This window comes from Musca vetustissima, unplaced genomic scaffold (genome assembly GCF_032173495.1).
Source record: "Musca vetustissima isolate MV318-11 ecotype Yass unplaced genomic scaffold, APGP_CSIRO_Mvet_v1 utg74539, whole genome shotgun sequence".
Taxonomy (NCBI): Eukaryota; Metazoa; Arthropoda; class Insecta; order Diptera; family Muscidae; genus Musca; species Musca vetustissima.
In genome coordinates this window covers 12,215-33,744 of record NW_026889126.1, presented here as the reverse complement: position 1 = coordinate 33,744, position 21,530 = coordinate 12,215, and the positions used below count along the sequence as shown (strand labels likewise).

The window sequence follows — 21,530 nt, the reverse complement described above, 5'->3', positions numbered from 1 at the left end:
TGTAGTGTTGACGGGTTATTTGGGATACCATGTGTATTTTGTTTTGCAAAATAGTCAGGCCGAATCGCAGTTTGTTGTTTTTACAAAAACAAATATTTATTGGTGCGGAAAACTGTACTTTCGGATCTCGCCACTGATCCTCATAAGTTCCTTTAGTTTTTTTGTTGGCATCTTTCTCCAACTCTAATTTGTATCCTACTTATTAATTGTACTCTAATGTATCATAGAATTTTGTTCAAGTTTGCGACTACATGAAAAAACCATCTTAAATGTGATTCAAATTAAATATGAGTAATGTGAGCAGACTAAAAATGCAAAAAATAGTAATTAAGAAAATTAAATGCGAACCGATTTTAATTAAATGTGGTAAAACTTATTTGAGGATAGTTGCGGATGCTAGTATCAATTTATCGGACGTGTGTTGCGGTAATTATTTGATGTCGGGTGATATCGGATCTGCACCAATTTTCCCATTTTTTATAGGGTTAATGATACGACCAAAAATAATAACAATAAATGCGATTTCTACGAGTTATAATCAACTTTTACTATACATTTCCCCTATCCCCTGTCTTTTATTTGCCCATATGGATGTATCCATCAAATAAAGGGTATTATATAGACGGTCCCGTCTGTCTTTGCTTATCACTGGTTCATCAATGTATAAATGTAACACAATTTTTATTATAACTGATATTTTAAGCCTAATGCTTCTCTAAAACTAGTAAGGAATGTCGGACTGGGCCGACTATATGACATCCTTCACCACTTTGGGTATATTCAACACATGTTTTTATCAATTTCAGTACGTTGTGTCAATCGGCCTTATATCTATATCTAAATCTGAATCGATTTTCACGAAATTTACCACACTATGCCAAATTTCGTTCAAATCGTAAGATATATAGCGACTTTAGTGCACCATTTACATAAAATCGGAGGAACAAAACATATATGGTTGTGTAGGGTATAAATACATAATAATGGCAGAAGTGTCACGCGACGAACTCTGTATCACGTTGTTAGTTGTTGCATAAATTTTGTAAATAATGTCAATATTCAAACTATTTGCAATGTTATTGTTTCAAGGAATGCCAATCTATTCGTGTATATAATATGTTTTTTATAAAACTTTTATGGAAATTGAAATTTTCAAAATTTTTCCCCCTTACTATTAGGTGATATCAATTCAAGTGTACAGATACCAACTAAATATTTCTACGAAAATTTTAAATATTCATGTTCTTTTTTCTTATTCCTCTTCTACTTCTCGGAATGACTTGTTAACGCAAATATTATCTCTTCGAAAGTTTCATCATTTGGCATTCCCTTCATTTCATCTTCGCTTTCTGAGAATATTGTAAAATTATCACTTGTTATTGTCTGGGGATTCTAAGTATTACCCGCCCCGGGAGAATTTCATCGAGATGTATACTCAAACATACGTGTGTGTGTGTGTGCGTTTGTTTGTGAAAACAATGCCATAATGTAAATGAATGTTGCCAAAGTCTGTTTGTCATTGTTGTGCAAAAATGAAGTGTTTTTCCAATGAAAGAGTTGAGAACGGATGAAGTTTTACAGTTATCTTAGCTAGTCATGCTGCTGATGATGATGACGACTACGACAATGATGCTGCTACTGATGTCGACTTCTATTCCCTTGTAATAACAATAATTTATTTTTAATTAAATAATTAAACTTTAATTTGGCATTGAAATGGAAAATTGCTTAGGGATTTCTGCAGGAATTGAAAAATATTCACTTGTAAGTTTTCATCTGGCCGCAAAGGCTCGAAGGAGTTTTCCATTAAAATTAAACGAATGTATGTTAGATTGTTTGTTGGACATTGAACCGAAAACTTTAACATAAATCAACAGATGACCAAACACAAAAGTTAATGACCACACACAAACACACACGCACACACACATATATATCTACATATACATATGTGTGTGTATAGCCTCTGGAAGTTGTCTGCATAAATGTTTACCAAATTTAGAATTGTTTGTCCTTGTTTGTAGGACATTAGAGTCATTAGGAGAACCTGTTTGAGAGCCTAAATATTAAATAAATATTTAATTTGTACACCAGGTGGGGGGAATAGGAGACATCGTATATATATATATATATATATATATATTGTTCAAAGTATCAGAGACAGTGGGCGGACATGCGGACTAACATTCTAAGGTATTGAAGATATTTCGTCGTTATATTTCCATAAAATAAATTTAATTCACACAAATATGTCCCTGTTTTGGGAAATTAATATAAATCGAATTGTAGGGAACCTACACAAAAGGATCCCAAAGCACCCACTGTGTACACGTCGACAGGTTTAAATGGAAATTTTATTTATGTCCGTATGGGATGGCCATTTGTATTAAGCATGTGTGTGTCCTGAGACCACCACATATATTTATTTCATTCTTCCATTCCATTGAGATTCATCTCAACTATCCTTATCATATTTTATTCAATAATATATTCTTTCATCCTGCCAATATTTTCTTTCATTTCGTCCTTCGTTTGGCTGTTGCATTTTAATATGTCTGCCTGAGTCTTAAGACGAGCGTAACGTTGTATGATATCCCATATCCACATCTCCGTCACTTCTACTTCTGACTTCCTGAATATGAACAAGGAAATTGAAATGACTTTGGTAAGGAACCGGCTATGAAGTGTGTTCGTTGATTGGTGCTGGTAAAACTTGTGCGTATGTGTTAAAAAGGTAAATACATAAAAATGTTGCACTTAAGTGGGGGAAACTATAGAAAATCGTTGCTACACTTGCAATGAGTGGGAACTTGCGAATATGTCAAAATGGGGGAATATATGGAAAAAGAATTTGCTTGTTTTTTTGTTTAAAGTGGGAAAATATTTTGAAATTACGAAAAAATACTATATTTTTTGAAGAATTGGAATATATGTCCGATTCTATAGCAAATTAAATTGAACTAATTATTGATGAATAACCAGTAAGGAAAGTAGTAAAGTCGGACGGGGCCGACTATAAGATACCCTTCACCACTATGGGTATATTAAACAGGACTATTAACATGAAATTGGATGAACTAAAATATGTGATATATGTGATATATTAACATGAAATTGGATGAACTAAAATATGTGATATATGTGATATATGTGATATATATATATATATATATATGGAAGCTATATCCAAATATGAACCGATTTCAAGCAAACTTGTCGCAGGTTAGGTTATACTAATTTCACTACGTTTTGTTCATATCAGCTATATAATGGTTCCTTGGTGCGTCAATTACTTAACATCAATCTATAATATAAGGTAGCTATATCTAAATCTCAACCGATTTTCACGAAACATGACACACATCATTCTGAATTAAATTCAGTACGCTATGCAACATAAGAATTTTGTACGCTATGCCAAATTTCGTGCAAATCGAAAAATATATGTGGACTTTGATGCACCATTTACATGAAATCGGACGAAACTATATATGGGAGCTATATCTAAATCTTGACCGATTTTCACGTCATGATATCTTTCCATTCGTGCAAATGGAAAGATATATAGGGACTTTGGTGTACTATTTACATGAAATCGGACGAAACTATTTATGGGAGCTATATCTAAATCTGAACCGATTTTCACGAAATTTAACACACATCACTCTAGGCTCAGTTCAATACGTTATGCCAAATTTCGTGCAAATCAAAAGATATATAGGGACTTTGGTGCACCAATTACATGAAATCGGACGAAACTATATATGGGAGCTATATCTAAATCCTGACCGATTTTCACGAAACTTGGCAGACATCACTCTAGGCTCAATTCAGTACGTCATGCCAAATTTCGTGCAAATCGAAAGATATATAAGGAACTTTGGTGTACCATTTACATGAAATCGGACGAAACTATATATGGGAGCTATATATAAATATGAACCTATTTTCATGAAATTTAACACACATCGTTCTAGGCTTAATTCGGTACGCTATGCCGAATTTCGTGCAAATCGAATGATATATAGGGACTTTGGTGCACTATTTACCTTAAATCGGACGAAAATATATATGGGAGCTATATCTAAATCTGGACCGATTTTCACGAGTTCTCAAAAGAAACTATGTTTCTATCTCGTTTCCTTTTGCATGTTACAAACATATGCACAAAGACATAATACCCTGTACCACAGTGTGGTGAATGGTATAAAAATATTGAGAAAACAAATTACAAAGTGTTTATGGTGGTAGATATTCCCGAAATAAAATATTTCGAAAAAAATCTGAGTAGTTAATCGGCTAAATTTTGCATATGTTATCAGAAACGAACATGGATTCTGAGAATATATTTGGTAGCAAAATACTTTGTATTTTGTGTAGTTTTCACTCCAATATATTTCCAATGACAGTAACAACCAATTGTAGGGGTTGTCTTTGTCTTTATGTTTGTTTGGTGTACAGAGTGCCATTTCTGTTTACCTTTGCCTCTTGTATGACCTTTTCTAGCAGGATGTTAAAAAGGTCACACGAAAAACTGTCACCTTGTCTGAATCCTTGTCACCTTGTCTGAATCCTCGTTCGGTATTAAAGGGCACCGAGAGGTCCTATCCGACTTTAAATGATGATCTTGTGCCAGTTAAAGTTATCCTGCATAGCCGAATTAATTTTGCAGGAATACCAAACGCAGACATGGCTTTAAACACCTCTGAACGGATAGGGCTGTCGAATACGGCTTCATATTCGATTTGCCAGGCCTGAAGCCGCATTGGTATGGTCCAATAATGTCATGACCGTTGGCTTCAGTCGTTCACACTGTACGTTGGTAGCACTTTATATGAGATGGGAAGGATACTTATTCCTCTATATTTGTCACATATCGTCTTGTCCTCTATTATGCATAGAGTCGATTTATTCTGTCTTGTGAACAAAGTACAGATCGTATTTATGATCCGAATTGGATGAAATTTGTCGTAGGTCACTTTTTGGGTCAAAGAATGAACCCTATTGAAGTTGGTGAAAATCGATTCAGATTTAGATATAGCTCCCATATATGTGGGATCGTCCGATTTTATTTAATGGTGCACAAAATTTTGCACACCGAACTGAATTAGGAAAATATTGACGTATGTAAAGTTTTGTCTAAATTGGTTCGGATTTAAATATATCTCCCTTATATATTTCCTTCCGATTTTACGTAGATAGAACACCAAACTCCCAAAGTTTTGTCCGATTGGGACGAAATTTAACAAATTCGTTAAAATCGATTTAGATTCAGATATAGTTCCTAAAAATATTTTCGTCCGATTTTATGTAAATTGTGTACCAAAGACCCTATGTTTGCTTAATATACATGAAATTGTGCATAACATATTGAATTGATCCTGGAATGATGTGTGTTGAGTTTTTTGAAGTCGGCTCAGATTTAGACATAACTCTCTTTATAAATATTGTTCCAAACTCTTTATTGCATAGAGTCATCTTTGTCTGCAGGTATATCAAGTTCGAAGATGAGCTATATCGGTATTGCTTAGACATAGCTCCTATATAAGGGTACCTCCCAAAAATATATTTATATTCACCACCTTTTTGGGATAGTCCCCATATAACCCCCTCTTTATATTAAAATAGTTAACTAATTTGTTCCGCATTTTTGAGGTTGTCCCCGTATTCCATAGGGGAATATTATGTACTCGAAATTGTTAGTTTATACCCCACACCGTATGAAATTCTAAGGCGATTGAACCATCTGTTGTAATCATTCTACATAAAACGTCAGGTTCGAGGATGAACTATATCGGTCCGCATTTAGGCCGAGTTCCCATATAATGATACCTACCGATTTTTGATATTTATATACCCGTCACCACACTGTGGTACAAGCAGAAGGAATGGAGTTATACCCATGGTTCCTTTTGAGAATATGCATAGAATCACTTTCTGGAACGATTTATGCATGCCCGTCCTTCCGTCTGTTGATGTTAAATTGCAAACAAAGTATTGTTCGCGTTTATAATCCGATTTAAATGAAATTTGGTACAATTCATTTATTTGGCCCATGGACGAACGCTATTGAAATTGGTGAAAATCGGTTCAGATTTAGATATAGCTCCCATATATTTTCGTCCGATTTTATGTAAATAGTGCACCAAAGTCCCGATATACCCTTCGATTTGTACGAAATTTGGCGTAGCGTGTTTAATTGAGTCTAGAATGACGTGTGCTATGTTTAGTAAAAATCGATTCAGATTTAGATATAGCTCCCATATATATTTTCGTTTGATTTAATGTAAATTGTGCACTAAAGACCTAAAGTTTGTCCGATTGGCACACAATTTTGAAATCGGGTTAGATTTACATATATTCGTCCGATTTTAAGTAAATGGCACACTAAAGTCCCATAGCTCGGCTGATTGACGCAACGTACTGAAGTTAATATAAATTAATCTGTGGCAAGTTTCATTGAAATCGGTTCAGATTTAGATATAGCATAGCTTCCATATATAATTTCGACCAATTCATATTAATTATACACCAAATAATCAATGGGTGTCTGATTGACATTAAATTTTAAACATCATAACGAATAGCGTGTGTCAAGTTTCCTTTTAATCGATTTGCAAAATGGCATGTGTAGCTCCTGGTGTTCGGTAATTCCTACACGATGTAATCAATATTGGTCCCGCTTTAGGTATAGCCTCTAGGGACATACACATACAAAAAATGTTTTACTGCATTGAAATAAAATTGTTTGTACATTGGCGATGACCTCATATAAGTTTGCCCACTTAATTGCAGTATTTTGAGGATTTTATACACATGTTCCTCCCTGCCATGCGTTGTCAATATCGGTCCACGTTTGGGCGCTTTTGAGATATTATTTTTTTTTTCATTTCAAGTAACTATCAGTATACCTATGGTGGAGGATATCCAAGGTTCGGGCCGGTCGAACTTAACGGCTTTTTCAGTTGTTAAAACTTTTACATCTCATATGAAGCGAGTCGAATATCTATTATCATCGAAAATTTGCACAACGTAATATTTTTACCGCACTTAGATTATATCTGATGATGGGGCCCGTTGGTCTCTCCCTTCTGCTACTACATCACAGTGTAAACATTTCTTATGTTTATGCCTTCGATTTATTTTCATCGACTCAATTTCGATTTTCACAAATTTTCACTGGTCTGGTTAAAACTACGGACAAAAAGTAAAAAATATAGTTAAATTCGGACAGTTGGAAAAAACTTAATAATACCTAAAAGCTTTATTTGAGGGCTATATCGTAACATGGTCCTATATAGACAATGTTCCACAAAAATGTGTTTTACGCTCCTAACCATAGGCTAAGGGTATATATTTGTCGGTTATAATTTATCAATTTGGGATTCTAATGGAAAATAGTACAAATTTCCTTAACACAGATTCACTCTTTGCTATACCCTTCATGACACACCTGTTTTATTGTTATTGCTTATAGCCAGTTTATATCTACCTACATTGCTTGAATTGCCCTTACCGCTCCAAGGACAAGCACATAAGAAGAAGAAACAACAAAATGATGCAAAATGTACAATAAAAGATACAGGAAAACGATGAACACAAAATGGCCTAAAACGTTTGAATTAACATAACGTGGACATTAAGTTAATTTAATGCTGGATAAGAATGCTCTTCGGTAATCGTTGTGCCAAGTTATGGGCTTGTCAGTTCCACTCCTGTCGTCCTTGTTGTTACATTTTTGTTGTTGTCGTTGTTGTTGCTCAACACCCTTCTATTCCATTTTGCTACTTCCTTCCTGGCTTTTTTGTTTTGCTTCCTTGTATTTGTTCCCTTTTTTAGCATTCCATTATCTTGGCAATGGGGTAAAGGGATATTTTGTTGAGATAGCCCACGTTAGGTCACAGTGTGTTGTTGCCGCTGCTGTTCTCCCCGTTCATCTGACAAGCAGAAAAAGGTAACATTTACCTGCGCTTTAACCCAAAGAATTAATTTATTTTTATCTTTTTTAGATCCACTTCACTCCACCCCTCACGACCATCACCATCGCCACCACCCAAAAGCCTCACAAGTCAAGTTCATTCATTTGAATGGTCGTTTGGTCAATCTTTTGATACGGCAAGTCAAGTACACCGGTGACTTTTTCAACAATCGGAACCTCTGATAATACCCACCACTTGATAAGAGATTGAAAGGCATTCTTTGGGGATGGCCCCTTAACTTTGATTTTGTGAATAGAATTGAATTGAATGGCGTGTTCGGAAGTTTGAAAATGGTTTTGTTGCTAATTTTGTTGTTTTTCTTCCAAACGCATTAAAACGTTTCCATCAGCATTTTGGATATTGGGGTATCGGTAAAATGGGGTTAAATTGTATTCATTTGACACTTGGGATTACATGTCTACATGCGACATAATTGTTTGCAATCATGCCTAATCAAGAAGAAAAATTCAAATTGTCAAATTGTCTTATCGCTTGGCAAGTTCTGCCAATGCACATTCCAATATGCCAAAAGGCAATCTATGTAAATGTGAAACGTTGACTTGAAAATTTGTCGTTTTTGTGTTCAGTTCCTAATGAAATTCATTGCCTGTTGTTGTCGTTGTTTTGTCATGACTTTGTTCAGCTTAATTTTGTTATTGATGCATTAATGTGTAAAGCGAATATTTAAATGAAGTGTTATTTTTATTTTGGGGGATATGTTAATTGATGATATATTTTACCAAAAGCTTGAATAATGCAAATGCATATAATGGAATTAATTTCCTTTTTTTCTTTAAAGGATTTGGATATTATGTAAAAGATCTTTCTTTCAAAAGTAAGGAATTTAAAAAAGGATGTTAACAAATATGTTTTCCTATACAGGGCTGTGACACTAAATCTAGGACTGTTGAAGTGAAACGAATTCCATATGTATTTCCAAACATTTTCATTTGGTATACATTTTCATGATATCGAACGAAAAAATATATATGGGAGCTACTTCAAAATCTGAAGCGATTTCAACAAAACTTAACACACATAATTTTAGATTGAATTCAATACGCAATGCAAAATGTTGTGAAAAGAATGGACATAGAATCTTTGGTGCATCATTCCCATTTAATCGGATGAAAATATATATTTCTTAGTCTGAACTTAAAACACGTCAGTTTAGACTATTTCGGTATGCTATTCAAAACTTCATCTCAATCGGAAATACCTTGAGAGTTTGGAGCACCGTTTACCTAAAATCGGATGAAAATATATACAGTGACGATCAAAAGGGAGTGTAAAACTAAAATGAAGAAAGTAAATTCCAAAAAATTTGGTTGTATTTCATTAGTTATTTTGTACTTAAGTATGGGATTACGCATGCATATTTGGCAAAGACAAAATACAAACGGTATAACAAATAACCCGCCAACACTACTTAACAAAACACCTTAAAATTGGAAAGGTAACTCTTCAATTTCTACGAAAAACCACTAAGAAAAGATCAAAAGTCGGACGGAGCCTACTATATGATACCCTTCACAACTTTGGGTACATACATGGGATGATAATGTGTACAATATCCTGTAGTTAGAAGAGACATATCATCTTTGGAAGACCATTAAAATGGAATCGGGCAATTTTTTTTTGAAACGACTACATGATACCCTACAAGAGATGTTAATAGAATCTTTGGAGCACCATTGAGATGGAATCGGGCGAAATTAAATGTGCTATCTAGATAGATATTTAAACAAATTAAAAAAAAAACATACACATACCATTCTGAAATCAATGTAAAATTGCATGTCAAACGGGCAGACTTGGATTCTTTGGTGTACCATTTGTATGAAGTCGAGTAAAATTATGTATGGGAGCTATATATAAACACATGGACCTAATTGAGCAACCGTTGCTCCACCATTTGTTTTTTGTTATCACTGTATATTCAATTTAACAGCCTTTGGTGCACCATTTACATAAAATCGAACGAAAATATAAGTAAGACATATATCAAAATCTGAACCGATTTCAACAATCTTTATCACACATCATATTTTTCTCAATTGTATTCGCTATGCAAAAATTTGCTCAATCGGACAAATATTGGGAGTTTGGTGTATCATTAACAAAAATCGGACGAAACTATATATGGGAGCTATATCTAAATCTGAACCGATTTTAACAAAACTTCGCTGACATCAGTCTGTACCTTAATCAGTACTCTGTGCAAAATTTTGTCCCAATCGCACAAACATTGGGACTTTGGTGCATCATTCACAAAAAATCGGACAAACTATATATGGGAGTTATATCTTAATCTGAACCGATTCCAAAAGAACTTCGCATACTTAAGAATGGACCCGATTTAGTGCGTTGTGCAAAATTTTATACCAATCGGACAAATATTGGGAGTTTGGTGTATCATTTACATAAAATCTTTCGAAACTATATATGGGAGCTATTTCTAAATCTGAACTGATTTTACCAAACTTGGCAGACATCAGTCTGGACCTAATTCTGTATTTTGTGTAAAATTTTGTCCCAATCTGACAAACATTGGGATTTTGATGCCTCATTCACATAAAATCGGACGAAACTATATATGAGAGCTATATCTAAATCTGAAGCGATTCCATAAAAAAACTTCGCATACCTAAGTATGGACCTGATTCAGCGCGCTGTGTAAACTTTTTTACATAAAATCGGACGAAACTCTATATATCAGATCTAAATCTGAACCAATTTTCTCCAATTTCAATAGGGTTCGTCCTTGGGCCAAATAAATGAACTGTGCCAAATTTCACGGACGGACAGATGGACATGCATAAATCGACTCAGAAAGTGTTTCTATGCATATTCTCAAAAGGAACCATGGGTCTACCTCGATTCCTTTTGCCTGTTACAAACATATGTACAAAGACATAATACCCTGTACCACAGTGTGGTGAAGGGTATAATAAAGTTTTTTGTCCAAAAACAACTGGGTTCTTCATTGATTAAAACCGGTCCTACATGCAAAATTTCGTGAAGATTGGTACATAACTGTGGTCTGTATCGTGTTTACAAATTATACTGGACAGACGAAGGGACGGACACACATATCTAGATCGACTCAGCTAGTCGAGATTTGACCATCGGTATACTTAGAGGTGGATCTAGGACCAATATTTCTCTACGTTACAAACTCTTGGGGCTGCACAAAACTATAATACCCTGACATAGTTGTGTAGAGTATAACAATACAATACAAAATGGCATTCTCTTTGTAAACTTTTTACTCGAGAAATTTGGCCGAGTAATAATGGTAAACAGGAATACCTACTTCGGATTGGCTGTTATGTTGGCATATTTACTAGATTTTCGTTCCTGAACTTTTTAAATTATTTTGTACTCTGAGAGCGATTTTGAAGTGTTTCTCTTTTACTAGCCTTACTATTAAAAAAGAACTGGAACAGACCAATAGTGTTTCTATACCAAATATCAATTCTCTGTCTCTATTAGTTTAATTTTTATTTTACAAAGCCATAATCTTTAAAATCGTTAGCACATTTCAAAATTATTGGATGGATGGCAATAGATGGCAATATTTTAAAATATATATAACAGCCAATCAGATGGCAGTACTTCAAAATATACATAACAGCATTCCTCTTTACCATTTTTACTCGCACAAATTGTTCGATCAAAATAATAGTAGATTCTTTTAAGTTCTGGAACGGAAAACGTTACAATATTTGAATTTCAGGAACCAAATGCTTCTCTAGTTCGTTCCCTAAATATTCAAAACCACGACTTTGTGCCAACTCTACACATAAACAGCTATCTCGAAACCAAGATTCAAGATTCTAATACACTTACAAATTCTCTCGTTATCTAAACCCTACATAATATAAAAAGGGGATCGTATTTGTAACGACATGAATTATACGCAACACAGCCTCTATGTATTTCCACAAACTATTTTACCTTACAGAATTTTATAACCCAAAAAGTAAGCCAATTTAGCTTAGGGGCTAAATGTAAATACCTAAAATGTTTATCATTCTATTGCAATATATTTTTGAAATTTGCCAAACAATTTATTAACCGATATTTGCTTTTCCCACCTGTATCCCATATTTATTTAATGAAACAAAGTGTACAATGTTTCGTAGAAAAATGTCTAGCACCTTTGCCGGCTGTACATCGTTGGCATTTTGTAATTTCAGCTCAAACAAATGTCAATTCAGAGAACACACATTTATTTTATGCCTACATAATTCCGATGAACTGGATTCAATTGATGTTCATAATCGTAAAAAACGAAACGAAAAAATCCAATGAAGTATAACATCAAGGAGAGGAGGATGGTTGGCAAGTAAGGAAAACATTTGCTGTGGTAATGGCATAAAAATTATGTTGCAAATTTACGACCGTATTGAAAATGAGCATTGAATCCCAATCAACAAACAAAAAATAGTAACTCAAATTACAACAATGCCAGTTGGTAGGCAACGCTCAGAAGTCTCTCTCCCTTGAGTGATTGACTTCTTTATGGAGGACGTTTCAGAAACATTCCCTAAGAAATGTAAAGGTTAATGTAAAAAAATAGACGAGAGTTATTTCTTGCAATTATTATAAACGACATAAAGCTCAACAAAGGAAAATCTTTTGCGGTTCAATTCGTTTAACGTTGTTTTATGACCCAATGTTAATACCATTTTTTGACATTATTTTCATGATAGGTTTTCGTTTTTTTCGTTTGTTTGTTTATATTTAACTATGCCGTAACAAATAAATTCCAGATAACACACAGTTCACAAGTTACCACTTCAACCCAAAATGTCATAAAAAAGTGAGACCGTAATATTTTCAAGAACCAGAAAATAATACTTTATTAAACTTACCTGCCGACAATGCCCCAGCAAGAAGAAAAACAAAATCGATGAATAACATATAAATTAACCATAAATTTCAAATGAATTTTACATTCGATTTCTTCTGCTTCTTCTTCTTTTTCTTGGTCGTCATCTTCTCGGGCCTTTGTTATCGCCATTTACCTGCCATGGGGGAGAGAATGACATTCCTTCTTGAGACTAGACAAAAATGTTTTGACGTTCAATTTACTGGCTGAAGTGTTTTGTAAATATTTAAAGGTAAACTTTTTTACGATGATTGAACTCGGGAAAACACAAAAAAAGGAAAAGGTTATGTCTGTGACAATGTTGATATTGAAATTATTATCCAATAAATATTTTCGTATGTCGGCTGTTTTCCACTTGGGGTCATATTAAAGAGTTCTTATGGGAATTATGTGTTCATATTAGATTAGATTATATGGGTTGGGGAAAATGTAGTACATTATGTCCTCCACGATATACTGGAGTGTATATTAGATATGCCAGTCTGTTGGCATTACCTCAAAAGATTTACCTGAGGCCCCATAAAGTATATATATTCTTGATCAGAATAAAAGTCTTTGTCGATTTAGTACTAGAGCTCGCAGTATAGAGACAGATAAGATATAGATTTGAAATATTGCTCAAACATTGCAACTACTCCAAGGATGCACTATGGGTAAAAAGTATGATTTTTGGCATAAAGTCAATTATGTTTGTTTTCATATTTTGAAATGTAACTGATTTCCTAAATGTAGACACCCATATTAGAAAGAAAACATTTAATATCAATGCGGGTGGCAACCCTTTTTTTGCTGGCGAGCTTTAAAAGTCACATTGTTTTGGTACAACTGGCAGTAAAAGTCAGCCAAGTTCGAGTGCTTGTAATTTGACAAAATTGAAAAAATTAAAATGTGTAATTATGGAAAACGTTAATGCAGGTATGTAAAATTAAGACGAAATGCCCTTTTGTCATATTTGTCTGTTGTTGTAATACTGTGAAATGTTTTGTTTATGTATAACTTTATATAAAATCTATAAATTGTAGTTTTGTTCCGTGGAGTGTAACTTGTGAATGGCACAGCATTGCAAAAAGGTGTAAATGCCAAGTTATTAACAAAAGTGTGTTAATTAATGAGTAACTAGCCTTTTTTGTTCTATTTTGTGCCAACTCGTGTTTTTTACTGACAAACATGTGTTTGCCCATGCAGCGCTTATTGAAATTTGGAGCAGCAAAAATCGCTCAGAAGATGCACTTGTGAAATATGTGTTACAGAATATCAATAATATCAGTTTAAATGAAGACCAAATGCGTTGTTAATTACATAAATAAGCATTTGCCAAAGTTCAACCGTAAATTAGAGCGATTTAAAACTAAACATTCAAAATGGCTTAGCAAAAGTATAATTATAGTAATGGACGAGCAGTATGTCTCCCCAAAAAAATACGTCGCCCAAAATTAAATTATGAAAATGCTGGGCCTAGGCTGAAAAGGAAATCAGCCTCCGAAGTTGCTTCACAAAATACGCTATGTCATTGCTGCTACGGGTTAAGCCAAAATATCCAACGACAGAGACATGGCCTTTGTTTTGAATGAAGCAGTCAGTAATGGAAATATAGCCGAAGTAAGGAGCAAACATTTTGTTATATGCAGTTATATGAAATAGTGCCCCAAATCATATGAAAATTAGTAGGTCATCTTGGGAGCATAAAAAATTATACAAACCAAATTTCACTTCAATAGCTTTATAAACAAAAAAGTCGGGACAAATCGCCAGATCGGCTATATGGCAGCTATATGAAATAGTGCCCCAAATCATATGAAAATTGGTAGGTCATCTTGGGAGCATAAAAAATGTATACAAACCAAATTTCAATTCAATAGCTTTAAAATTAGAGTTTATGCCAAAATAAACGTAAAAAACCATAGTGGGATGTATGTCTGGGTTATATTGGTCTACTTTTTAGGGTAGCCTTTCTACTTTGATATTATCATAACATCATTGATCATGTTTCGAGTTATAATTTGGTATTTTAGTTCTCACTTCGTGGAAAATATTTCTACTGAAAGTGATCAATAATAGACCAAAATTTTTTTCGAATTTAGTTGAATACCGCAAGTATTAATGTGTTGGCAGTTTTAAATGAACATGTTTTAATTTTAATGTAAATCCTCCATATAAAGGCAGGTCTCTGCATAATAAAGTACTATGTACTTTAACACTAGAACGCCGAAGGCGGTCATTTTGACCTCTTTCCAATTTCAAGTACAAAAGCAACTGTGCATTTAATGACACTTTTTTTTTTAAATATGGTGACTTTTTGTACCTCATAGAATTACGTTTATTATAAAAAATCACCAAATTTTAAAAAAAAGTGTCATTAAATGCACAGTTGCTTTTGTACTTGAAATTGGAAAGCGGTCAAAATGACCACCTTCGGCGTTCTAGTGTTAAATCTAAGATTTTCTTAGAAAATTTAAGATATGATAAGATATACTTAATCTAAAAGTATTTTGTATAGCTAAATTAATGTTTATTTATTGTAACGTTTAAAAGATTCCCTAACAACGTAGCGGGCCTATGCTAGTACTTTATAAATAAATAAAAAAAACAATTAAATTTTTTACAATTCTCCCTTAATACTTTTTTGTAGGACCATATGAGTACTATCAGTCGTAAAACAAATTGAGAGCCTCCGGTTTTCAGCCTTTTAAATACCACAAAAGAGCGCGTCTTACACGACTTTCAGTGGCAAAATCAAACTTTAAATGTTAAATAAATCGAAAACAATTTAGTTTTTTACAATTCTCTCTTAAGACTTTTCTGTAGAACCTTAGGAGTACTATAAGTGGTAAAAAATTGAGGGCCTTTAGACATCAATGTTAATAATGGGAAAACTCTGCGAAGTGTGTGAATATTTTGACCTTTTAATATTCTTTACATGACTAAGATATATCTAGCATTATTATCGCACTTTCAAAATTTACCATATCCTTTATTTGCGAAGGATTTTTATCGGTCACTCAAGCGAAGTAACTCACGCGGCATTCCTGAGTTTTCAGTTTTTATTTCTGCAGTGTCTGCATTTATAGTCTTTAAATTAGTATTTATGCTAAGAACAAGAAGAAAAAATGACAAATGTGGTCTTTCTTTGTATTTTTTGCCTTTACTTTACGTATTTAAGCACAATTAAAGAAACAAATTCTTCGACTTTGGTTTACCTTTTGCGGAAGTGCCTATATCCTTTATTGCAAAGGATTTCTCTAGGTCACTCATGCGACGTAACTCACGCGACATTTTTGATTTAGCAGTTTTTATTTCTGGAGTATTTATTGTAAGAACAGGAAGAAAAACATAATAAATGTAGTATTTGTTTGTATTTTTGCCGTTACTTTACGTATTTAAGCACAATTAAATAAACAAATTCTTCGACTTTGTTTTACCTTTTGCCGGAAATTCCCATATGTGATCTTTATACCATTCTGGGCCCTATGGTAAATTTCATTTCATTTAAGCAAGTTTAGAGTCGTTTGCGTACAATGGGACTAATTTATGTAAATCGATTTAGAGAATACTTGATACATGCTGTTCAGTAAGCCGCACTCTTCAAAATTTAATCTCAATCAGACACCCGTTTGAAATATGTATGAAGGCTGTGCATCTGTCTGCATCCGTCGATACCTTGTGCAAATATATATATATATATATATATCAGACCGATTTTCTCGAAACTTAGCACAAATCATAATAGAAATAATTTAGTACGCTATGCCAAATTTCGTGCAAATCGAACGATATATAGGTACTTTGGTGCACCATGCATATTGGAGCTAAATCTGAACCGATTTTCTAGAAACTTAGCAAACATCATTATAGATTTAATTCAGTACGCAGTGTAAAATTTCGTGCAACTCGAGAGGTATATAAGGACTTTGGTGTACTATCTACATAAAATTGGACGAAAATATATATGGGAGCTATATCTAAAACCGATTTTTCCCAATTTCAATAGGGTTCGTCCTTGGGCAAAGCAAATGAGCTGTGCCAATTTTTTTCCACATCGGATCATAAATGCGACCTATACTTTGTTTACAATTTAACACGCACAGACGGACGGACATGCATAAATCGATTCAAAAAGTGATTCTATGCATATTTTCAAAAGGAACCAATGGTCTATCTTGATTCCTTTTGTCTGTTGACGTGCTGACCTTGTAACGATTAATGTTATCCTGTATAGCTGTATAAATTTTGCAGGAATATCGAACGCAACCATGACTTTTAAAACCTCTGAGTGGATTGGGCTGTCGAATGCGACTTTATAATAGACGAATCGGTGCAATGTGTCGATATGTATTTCGTGGGTATTTTGGATTTGGAGCAGTATGAAAATCTGGTCAATGGTGGATTTGGCAGTCCTGAAACCGCATTGGTATGGTCCTAAAACGTATTGACTATTGGCTTCAATCATAGAAAGGAGACTTATTTCTCTATAGTTGACACATTTCGTCTTGTCACCATCGGCACCTGCTGCTTTATTATTCTTCAGCCGTTTATTTGCTATTCTGCCCTCATATTGGCTAGGTGGTATACAATCTATACCGTCATCTCTTATTGGCTCTGGGGTATATTCTTCACCGCCACTATTTCATACCAGAAGCTTTGAAAAATTGTCATTCCAGATCCTCAACACGCTGTCTGTATCTGTCACCAGGTTTCCTTCTGCATCTATACAGGAGGATGTACCTGCACTAATGCCTTAAGTTTGGTGTTTTACTCGTTGGTAAAATTTCCGGACTTCAATCTGACTCCTGTACATTTCGATTTGCTGATGCACATGTTTTTCATGTTCCTTCTTCTTTTTGATACGTTTCTCTCTCTCCTTTTCCCCCTATGATTCTCTTTTGCATTGTGTGTTGCTACTAATTGTAAGGTTGCCCTATACAATGCGTTTTTCACTTCAGTAGCATTATGACACTCCTGATCGTATCATGTGTTTCTTGATAGTGGTCTTTGGTACCCAATTGTTGCTTTTGCTATTTGTAGGAAGTGACAATTCCTTGCCATTGTGTTTCTATGTTATTATCGGGACAATGAGTGCTTTCGTCAAGCAGGTCGGCAACCTGCAGTGTTTGAAGCTTTTCGACGTCGATTTTCCGTGTTGTGTTAGATCGCACCTTTGCTGCTACAGTAAGACGATTTCGAAACTTGGCCGCTTTAAGGTGGATGTCCGAATGAATATTCGCTCTTCAAATCGATAGAACGCTTATGAATGCCTTCCGTCTATCACAAAATTATCGATTTGATTTCTCGTTCTTTGATCTGGAGAAATCCAGATGGTCTTGTGTATATCGAGACGCTTGAATTTGGTGCTGCTTACTACCATATTTTTTGCTGACGCAAAGTCAACCAACCCCATGCCGTTGTCGGTTGTTTCTCCACAACGGTGGGCCAAAAATATTTTCCCTTCTGATTTTTGCATTAAAATCTCCTAGTAGAATTTTAATGTCATGACAGGCAGTGGTCATATGCTGTTTCTATGTGCTCGTAAAATATATCTTTGTCTTCCGTCGGAGTATGGGTGCAAATAAGGCTAATGCAGAAGAATTTCGCTTTTATATGGATTATAGCAATTCGCTCATCTACTGGGGTGAATTTGGAGATGAGGTCTTTTATTATCCTGGTAACCATAAATCCACAGCCAAATTTATGTCTCTATTCGTGGAAGCTATAATACGTGCAGAATCGTCTGATTTACTTACGTCTGTCCCATTCCATCGCAATTCCTGTGAGGCAATATTATCGGTTTAGTACTACTTGACTACATCTATCAAAGGGAAACTGCACCTGTTCTATACAACGTGCGCACATTCTAAGTGCAAATTCGCATGGTCGTGGTCCTTTATACGTTTGCGGGTGTAGCCAACATTAGGGGTAACTAACCAGACGCCAAAACCCATTTTTTATAGTTCTTGTGGGTGAACTCGTGGCAGATATCAGCTTAATATGATGGTGATGAAAGTAGCTACCCCTCAGTTAAAACCGCGGGGAGGCCAGTGTCCACAATTAGGATGAAAGGGAGACCAAGATAAGCCTTGTTTTTGCCATTTTAAAGCCAATCAGAGCCGTTGCTTGGTATCCATCATCCCCTACGCCAAATTGTAACCGTGTCAGACAATTAGGAGTCATTTTAGAAATATCCTATGTCTGTGCTAGTACATATGGCCAACGGGAGTAATTGCCAAATTGCAACCGGAATCATTATATATCCTATGTCTGTTTTGGCACCGATTTGATCCAAATTTTGTATATCATATCATTCCTTCCAAACTTCGAACAAGGAAGATTGAGACTATCTAGATCATATTTCCCGACTCCGACAAATATAATACAGAAGTCAGGATAAACATCGAAAACTAATTTTGTTCTCAGTGATAGGGAGACCAACGTTTTTAATATCTACTCATTTACATACCATGAATAAATATTTTGTCAGCACATATTTGTGCTCTTAAGTTTACAAATAGGTTCAGACATGAAGTACCACCCTCTCTACAACTTTCTGAACGGTTCGTAAGGACTCATATATTTACGAATTGAAATTTCTATAGTATCTTTTGTACAAAACCAAAGTTATGTAATTTAAGTCATGTATTGTATTATAAAAGTTAAATACGCATTTTTATTCTTACAAAAAAAAATTGTAAGAAAACTTCATCCCACAGAACTTCTAACTACTAAAATCTCTAAAATATGGCGTATTTCAATTAGTGCGTAATGTTGTGTAAAACATTAACCTTTTCAACTTTGCAAATTACAACCTGATCCTTTGCAATAGTCGTATTTCGTCGTCCTCGGTGGAAAATCCTTCTTCGATGTGCTCACATATAGAATTCTATTTCTTATTAGGGACATGACATGTTTAAGGCGCATAAATACAACCAACCCTCATTATGCCAATTAGAATGAACAAAAAAAGGCAAATTGAAACATGTTGTTGTAATTCTTTGTAAGACAATATGACGAAGAAAAAAGAATAACCGAACCCAATAATCGGCTAAAGAGCCATACTCCTGCCGAAGGTTTAAATGAATACAATATTTACAGGATTTAATGGTATTTCAGTAAAAGATCTTGAACAAGTGTGTAGGTGAGTGTGTGCGGCTGTAAGTGTGATATTCTATAGATATCCATAAATACTTTCACACACACACACTCCCAAAAACCTGTTAAATTTCCATTGAACGAACGAATAAATGGTCGGTTGCATAGTCCATCTTATATGGTAATTGGATACTTTACCTCTTCGGTATTATTTAAATTGGTGATGGTGTTGGCAGTAGCTGCTACAGGCGCTGATGATGATGTCGACGATAATGTTGTTGTTGTTGGTGGTGCTGCTGTCGTCGTTGTCGTTGCTACGACAGCATGACCATGACAGTGACTGTGGGTGGCGGTGGCGTTGATGTGGCTGCCAGCAGCATTGGCCACCTCAATGCCAGCACGACTTTTACTATCCACATTACTGCTACTGAACTCGGTGTCTTCCACTTCGACCGTGTTGACAGTATTTGTTGAGTTGCCTTCGACCAAGCCCAGTGTGGTGACCCGACCCATGGCCATGTTGGTCTTAACATTTGTGAATTTGCCAAAACGTAACCTGAGACGTTTGCGTTTCTTCTGTGCCATCAAATCAGGCTAAAAAGAAAGAAAGAAAGAAATGTTGAAAATAAAAGGCGATTAACTTACAATACAATGAGAGAAAGACACACGCAAATACACACACATGCAGACACACTCATTCCTTTTGCAGGAATAAAGGACATAAATAACAAACAAATAACAAATATTGGTACGTCGGTTTTTTTGTCTGTTTGCAAGGATAAAAGAAAGGCATCAAGAATCAAGTAACCGAAAGCCAAAATCAAAATCATGGCAATCGGGTTTCCATTGCAGAAACCACAAATTGAAGGCCATAAATGACCGAACAAAACGACTGAACGACCGACCCACTGACCGCATGCCAAACGGACACAGATGGGTTATTAAACATGTCAGAGAGTTCTTTTTCCTCTAAATGTAAATAGACAAAAATATTTAGATTGTTGTGGGGAAATTGAATAGAAATAAGCTGTTTCATATTTTCTTCGAAGTTGATATATGTTTGGAAACAATATTACGATGTGCATAATTTTTAATAAGTGCGGCCATTTGCTTTGTTTGTTATTATCATCCAGTAGGAAAAATAAACATTTAAAAATCGACTCATTGAAGTCTAAATTGATATTTCGATTTTGAACAAACCGACTATATAAAACCCTGCACCACTTTGGGTATATAAATTAGATCTGCACCAAGATTTAGGGGTTAGTACCAGAACGGAAAAGTTGACTTAGGTCAGTTTATTGATCTATGGAGCTAGTGACCCTTTGCAGTTCTAACTATTCAAGCGTCGATGCTTCAGTTCGTAAATTCCATTGTGCAATGCGCGTCTGTTTCATGTGTCAAAGTCATTTCCATATAATCCTGTTGTGGTTCATTATACCCCACCCAACTATGTTGAAAGGGTGTTGTAGCTTTGGGTATCCCCAAGAGTTTGTAAAGCTGCGAAATTGTGTAATTCGTTGGTCGGCCCAGTCTGACTATACAACTCCGCTAACTGATTTTTATTTATTTTT

At 34.8% G+C, this 21,530-nt stretch overlaps 1 protein-coding gene across 1 annotated transcript in view; it reads right to left on the bottom strand.

The window, feature by feature from the left end:
- Positions 1-20,550, bottom strand: part of LOC133336853 (5-hydroxytryptamine receptor 2A-like) — a gene marked incomplete at its 5' end in the record, with an annotated part of 48,633 nt that extends 28,083 nt beyond the window's left edge. Inside the window, one exon of the mRNA XM_061545126.1 lies at positions 20,155-20,550. Within this exon, the coding sequence (XP_061401110.1) occupies positions 20,155-20,550 (396 nt within the window). The remainder of the gene's footprint in view (positions 1-20,154) is intronic.
- Between the last annotated feature and the right edge of the window lie 980 nt (positions 20,551-21,530).